This window comes from Mauremys reevesii, unplaced genomic scaffold (assembly GCF_016161935.1).
Source record: "Mauremys reevesii isolate NIE-2019 unplaced genomic scaffold, ASM1616193v1 Contig42, whole genome shotgun sequence".
Lineage (NCBI taxonomy): Eukaryota > Metazoa > Chordata > Testudines > Geoemydidae > Mauremys > Mauremys reevesii.
Window position 1 is genome coordinate 32882 of NW_024100854.1, and position 6970 is coordinate 39851.

Below are 6970 nucleotides of genomic sequence, written 5' to 3' on the forward strand. Positions count from 1 at the left end.
GGTGTCCAACAGAAATGATGAGGATCATCCAGCAGCAAAGTGGCAGACGGTGTCATGGACTTAAGTTTATCCTCTGACTGGGCCTCTGTTATGACCCTGAGAGGCTCTTTCTCCACAGGGCTAGTAACAAATTAAGAATAAATGTTTACATTTTAACACAAATCAGTGCTCGTTAAGTGACTTGCCATAAGATGTGAGAACACATTGGTTTTAGAGATGACTGGGTCACAGCTGACAAGGGGATGGGAAGACAGGAGTAAGTGACAGGGACAGCACATTGGGGAAAAGAGCCGCAGCAGAGTTGAGGCTTGACAGAATAGATGAGGCAAGATTGCAATTTCAGGTACCCGGCTAAGATCAATCAGAAAGTTTACAACCCAGTGTAGTGTACATAGACTGACTCCCCAGTTCATCATATTGACACAGCACAGTAAGGACAGGGAAGGGTTTAATGTCTCTGTCTGTCCAGGAAGTGATTCAGGGAAGAGGCCCCATCACCATGCACCAACCAGCTCTGCACAGAGCTCAATCTGAGAGCTAGAGCACAAGGAGAAAACATTTAGGTCTCCTTAGGAGTAAAGAGTTGGATCAGCCTGCCCCGGATCTGTTTGGTCCTCACCCCGTAAATGATGGGGTGCAGCACGGGGGGCACCAGTTGGTACACACTGGTAATAAGAATGAGGAAATGAATTGGCACATTCTGGCCAAACCGTTGAATGAAAGAGGAGGCTAAATCTGGGATGTACAAAGCTGAGATGGCACAAAGATGAGAGATGCAGGTACGAAAAGTATTGAGCCGGGCATCCTTTGTGGGGAGGCGGAAGATGGCCCGGAGGATCAGAGTGTACGACACGGCGATAAAAAACATGTCCATTCCACTCATCGAGATAAGATGAAACAACCCATAGTAACTACTGATGCGAATGTCAGTGCAGGCAAGCTTTACCACAGCTATATGCCCACAATAGAAGTGGGGGATGATGTTGGTTCTGCAATATGGCCACTGCCTCACCAGGAAGGGATAAGGTAATGTGATTATTCCACTACGCAGCACCACGGCCAGGCCTATCTTGGCCACAACAGAGTTTTTCAGGATCATGGAATATCTCAGAGGATTGCAGATGGCCACGGAGCGATCAAAAGCCATGGCCATGAGGATTCCAGACTCCATCGTTGAGAAGGAGTGAACGAAGTACATCTGGGTGAGGCAGGCACTGAAACTGATCTCCCTGGAATTGAACCAGAAGATGCTCAGCATTTTGGGTACAGTGGATGTGGACATGACCAGGTCGGTGATGGCCAGCATGCAGAGGAAATAGAACATGGGCTCATGGAGGCTCGGCTCTCTCTTCACAATGAACAGGATGGTGAAGTTCCCCAACACGGCTATGGTGTACATAGCACAGAAGGGAATGGAGATCCAGATATGGGCAGCCTCCAGGCCAGGAATGCCCAGCAGGATGAAGGTGGAGGGGTTGATGAAGTTACTTGTGTTAGTATCTGACATGATGTATGGGAGAAAATTTCCAACTCTGAGGCATAAGGGTGTCTCCTGGATTTACCCTATGCTCCCCTGACTTTCTGTGTGTTCCCAGGATCTCGGGTAATGGTCGCAGTAGAAATGCCTGAATGGAGAGACAATGTTAATATGAGACACTGCATACAGTAGTGGAGGCTGTTCTCATGGGAGAAGCAGATTGGTGGCTCTTCACACACTGAAAAATGACATTTTCATTATTCAGAGAAAATAACTTTGAACAATGATCCTACTAAATCCAATACCATATTTGTATTGTGCTCCCTGCATTAAGAATTCCTACACTTTGTGGTGAGGGAACCTTAGGAGGCACCAGCAGGAAACACAAGTGTGGATACTGGTTATCTATCATTGTTCCTTAAAGCAATGAGAGCCAGGATAGGGAATCCATACTGATGGGAGTTCCCCATTCATCCAGTTGCTCAAACTCAGAGAGGGCAAAAAAGAAACAAAAACCTTTTTCGAAGACATGTGCTGAGAGAAACATCCCAACTAGCAACAAAGAATCCTGTGGCACCTTATAGACTAACAGACGTTCTGCAGCATGAGCTTTCGTGGGTGAATACCCACTTCTTCAGATGCATCTTGACTTGCATCTGAAGAAGTGGGTATTCACCCACGAGAGCTCATGCTGCAGAACGTCTGTTAGTCTATAAGGTGCCACAGGATTCTTTGTTGCTTTACAGATCCAGACTAACACGGCTACCCTCTGATACTTGATCCCAACTAGAACATACCTCAGAGAAAAGACCTGGGCACCATTGATAGCAGCTCAAGAAAAACACCTGCTCATTCCCCGCAGTGGACAAAACACAACACTGTTCAGATCCCTAAGATATGGAATGTTTTAGTTTACACACGAGACAAAGATGAGGACATATGATATAGGAGAGGAAAAATGAAACTGATTTACATTCAAATAGACAGTTCCCAGCCAGTACTATCTATCGACACTTAGTGCTCCAAGAGGACTAATTCCCCAAAGCTGAGGAAAATTGTTAGCAGAACTGATTGGAGGGGTGTGGGGTAATTTAGACAGAAAAATATTAATGTCTTCATCAACGATTTAGAACATGGCATAGAGAATACACTTATTAAGTTTGCAGATGATACTAAGTTGGGAGGGGTTGCAAGCTTTTTCAGAATCGGATAAACATTCAAAATGATCTGGAAAAACTGGAGAAAGGGATGATTAGGGTTTTTGAAAACATGACCTATGACAGAAGACTGAAAGAGCTAGATTGGTTTAGTCTGAATAAAAGAAGACTGAGGGGGGACATGATAACAATTTTCAAATACCGAAAAGGTTGTTACAAGGAGGGAGAAAAACTGTTCTCCTTAAGCTCTGAAGAGAAGACAAGGAGCAATGGACTTAAACTCCAGCAAGAGTGGTTTAGGTTGGACATTAGGAACAATATTTCAAAAAAGGCAAATACTATGTTTTGTTATACTAGCAGAATTATAACATGCAAGTCATGGTCCGAGATAGTATTCCTCTGCTAGGTGTGGGCTAGGTATTAGTTGGAGAAATGTGTCAAATTTTGCTCACCAATGTATAGAAAGGATGTAGAGAATCTGGAAAGGATCCATAGACAAGTAACAAATGTTATGCAAGGGATGGAATGCAAACTGTATGAGAAAACCTAAGAAACCAGTATGTTTACTTGGAAAAGAGGAGATTACTGGGGGACAGGATAGTGGTATTCAAACACTTGAAAGGCTGCCATAAAAAGGTGGAGGAAAGTTTTTCTGTCTTACCACAAAAGAGCAGGGCAATAGGCAATGGGTTGAAATTCCAGCATAGCAGATTTAAATTAAATTTCAGAAAAATCTTCCTAACTTTAACTACAGGAGGCCAGTGGAACAGACTCCCAGGGACGTCATGGGAGCTCCTTCTGTGGAGGTTTTCCAAAGTCGTGTGAATAGCCACCAGTCTTAGATGACTAGGACAAAACAAACCTGCATCTTGTCAGGAGATAGACTAGCTGTTCCCTTATAATTCTATGGCTCTATCATTCTATGATGTAAAATCCTAGTGTTGACCCGGCCTTAGTCACACACACACACGTCTTTTGGCTCAATCCAGAGGTAACTGAGTAAAATTTAATGGGCCTGTGTTTTACAGCAGGTCAGACTGAATTCTCAAATGGTCCCTTCTGACCTTAAACTGTATGGATCTATTGATAAAGAAAGTAGACCAGGCATTTATATTTAATGTGTCTCATAACATGAACAAGGGAACATTTAGTTAAATTGAAAGTCTGAACATATAACATTGAGAAAAGGTAATTGCTACCATAATTCCTATTTGGCCTGTAGAACTCCTTGCTACCAACATTATTGGAGCGAAGAGCATAGAAGAATGGGAATCACAAACGGATTGTCCATTGCATGTGGTGCTGGTAGCATCACCTTTAGCTAAGTTTCTCTGACACCTTCCATTAGAAGACCTCATTTCCAGTTGCTTATAAATTTGCCAAATTTCAGGTGTTTGCACTGAAATTTCCCATTTGGGTGTCTGCTTTGAGCAGATTTTTTTTTTGGAAAGTTTCAGACATAACAGTTTAGCTGACTTCTTGAATGAAGCTAATAGAAAGTATATGTTACCCATTTTGAAAAATTCTCATTGTTCTAGTGAGGAGCCCTAGCAACTCCATGCTTTGCAGCAGATAAAAGTCAGGAAACACCCCCTGTTCCTCTGCCCCATAAATAGACAGAGCCCTGAATTGCAAGAGGAGTGTCTGTGCATTAACACACAGCTGGCTCCTGATGTCTGTACTCAGTTCTTGCTCCAAGGGGAGTTTTGCCTCACTGGGTCCTGAGCAAAGTATGTGCCATGGTCTCAGAATTTGGCCTTGTATTGCACATCTACTAACATCTTTCAGCCTGAAGGATTCACTGTGCCACTGAAATGCACCACCATGGGGCTGGAGTCCATCAGGTGGGATGAGCAGGGGTGCACAGAAATCAGTGACATTTTGGCCAGTGATTCTTTCTCAAACTCATCACTTATGGCAAGGGCCCTGGGATGTGTCATGGTTGTGCAGAGCGGAGAGCACCACAGACTTACTCTCTATCCCACCACACCCATGTTGGACAGGGTTTGTCAATCAGGTGAGGTTCTCAGAAAGAGATGGGTACCTGTGAATTCTGTGATCGAAGTGTCCTCCTTAGGAATCCACCTCAGGTATCCGTGACCCACACCTCTCTGAACCCAACAGCAGCATCCCACGCCGACAGCCGACAAACGGTGTGCACAGTTTCTAATATAGCTCTGTGTAATCCCAGTGGAGTTATCTCAGCCTCTAGAGGAGAAGGGAGGATCTGAGTGTAAACAGGCTGTAGACAAGTATGTCTCCACTTCTGTGCTAATTATCCAGCTTTAGGAGTAAACAGCAATTAAGGAACCTTCTCAAAGGGAGATGAGAACTCCTGGGCTCTGTGCTGAGTCAGAGAGGAATTGGCTGCCCTGTATGTTTGTGTGTATGTATTTAAAAATTATAGTTTATGAGTAAGAAAATTAGGGATAATGCCTAACTCTCAGGATAGATGGGTAGATAGTAGACAGAGATCTGGAGAAACTTGACTAAGAGGAGACACAAGCACTTACAGCAAACACATGGGGCTGTTGCTAAGGGATCAGAGATCAATACTTCTCATCAGTAACTATCATCATACTGTGCAGCACCTTTCATTGATGGATCTTCAAAACACCTAGCAAAGGAAAGACACTATAAACCATCCACATTTCATTGATAGGTAAACTGAGGCACGGGAGAGACATGTCCTGTCCATGGCCACACAGACACTGACTGACAGAACCCAAGTGTCCTGGCTTCCCTTCCACAACCATGGTCTCTCTGTCAGTAAGTGACCACATGACAACAGGGAAATGGACTTATGGATTTGCAGGGCCTGTTCACTGGGGCGGAGGGGGAAAGGAATTCCCTCTGGCCAACCAATCTGGGCCCCCACTCACACTGTGAGTCTGAGACAAGCTGAAATCCTCTCACGTCTTGTGTTTACATAGCAGAGGCCCCGCTCCAGTTCAGGACCCCTTGGGCTGGGCCCTTCGCAAACCCAGAAGCAGAAACAGCCCCTGCCCCAAAGAGCTTAGAAATCAAATTCAGACAAGACCCAGCTACTGAGTGTAACACACCAGAGAGGGGGCAGGCGGGAGATGGGGGAGGAGCAGCACTCAGAACGGGTGGTTCCATAGGCTGCTGGGTGGGCGTGAGACAGCGGAAATGCACAGCCCGGCCCTGGCTGTTGGAAGTGTGTCCTGGGCCGTTAAGAGCAGATCACGTGTTCGGGGAACTAGACTGGGGCGAGCGAGAACCGGCCATTGAGTGGCAGCTGCAGCAGACACACAGCTGGGAGCGCGTGACTCTCCGTTAGCTTTTGTAACCTGCTTTAGTTCCAATCACACCTCCCTCCATCCAGTGCAGACTGAGCCTCCTTCTTATGAATTCCCAGGACAAACCCAGGTACCGGAGGGGAGGGGAGAGGAGAGGGCAGAGGTAACAGGGCTGTGGGGAAGGAACGAAGGAGCCACCCTGGAGATGGAAGAACTGAAAGCCCCCAAGGAGTTGAAACTCCCAGGCAATGCAGCAGACTCCGGGAAGGGATTCAGGCAGAGTTTTGAGATATATCTGTGCAAGCAGCTGGGTTTGGTGCCAGAGACCAGCAGAAAACTGCAATCTTCTTAAACAGTGCAGGGCTTGAGGCAGTGGGCGTCGTTACTATCACACAGCTCTGGCTTTGCACTGGCACTATGTCAGTAAAACTCTTGTCAGTTACGGGTGTAAGCAGAGTCAGGATGAGCGCTACCCTGACATCTGGTGGTGAATTATGGTGAGTGTGGAAAAGAACTTAGGGGGCTGATCTTGTTTGCATAGGCACACCCACTCTGCCTAGCATGAGCCCATGGCAGCCCAAATTGGTCACTTTGACAGCTGTGGGATCCCCAATTTCTCAGTTATTGGGGTAGGAGGAATCATAGAATCATAGAATCTCAGGGTTGGAAGGGACCTCAGGAGGTCATCTAGTCCAACCCCCTGCTCAAAGCTGGACCAAACCCAACTAAATCATCCCAGCCAGGGCTTTGTCAAGCCTGGCCTTGAAAACCTCTAAGGAGGGAAGGAGATTCCACCACCTCCCTAGGTAACCCATTCCAGTTCTTCACCACCCTACTAGTGAAAAAGTTTTTCCTAATATCCAACCTAAACCTCCCCCTCTGCAACTTGAGACCATTACTCCTTGTTCTGTCATCTTCTACCACTGAGAACAGTCTAGATCCATCCTCTTTGGAACCCCCTTTCAGGTAGTTGAAAGCAGCTATCAAATCCCCCCTCATTCTTCTCTTCTGCAGACTAAGCAATCCCAGTTCCCTCAGCCTCTCCTCATAAGTCATGTGCTCCAGCCCCCTAATCA

General features: G+C 46.0%; 1 protein-coding gene across 1 annotated transcript; it reads right to left on the reverse strand.

The window, feature by feature from the left end:
* Nucleotides 1-559: 559 nt before the first annotated feature.
* LOC120394205 (olfactory receptor 51I2-like) lies at nt 560-1171 on the reverse strand. Its single transcript, XM_039518436.1, has one exon. The coding sequence runs from the start codon at nt 1169-1171 to the stop codon at nt 560-562; it is 612 nt and encodes a 203-aa protein (XP_039374370.1).
* Between the last annotated feature and the right edge of the window lie 5799 nt (nt 1172-6970).

Bases quoted from the DNA above. Each gene is read 5' to 3' on its own strand.
- LOC120394205 (XM_039518436.1), bottom strand. From the start codon at position 1,171: ATGGAGTCTGGAATCCTCATGGCCATGGCTTTTGATCGCTCCGTGGCC.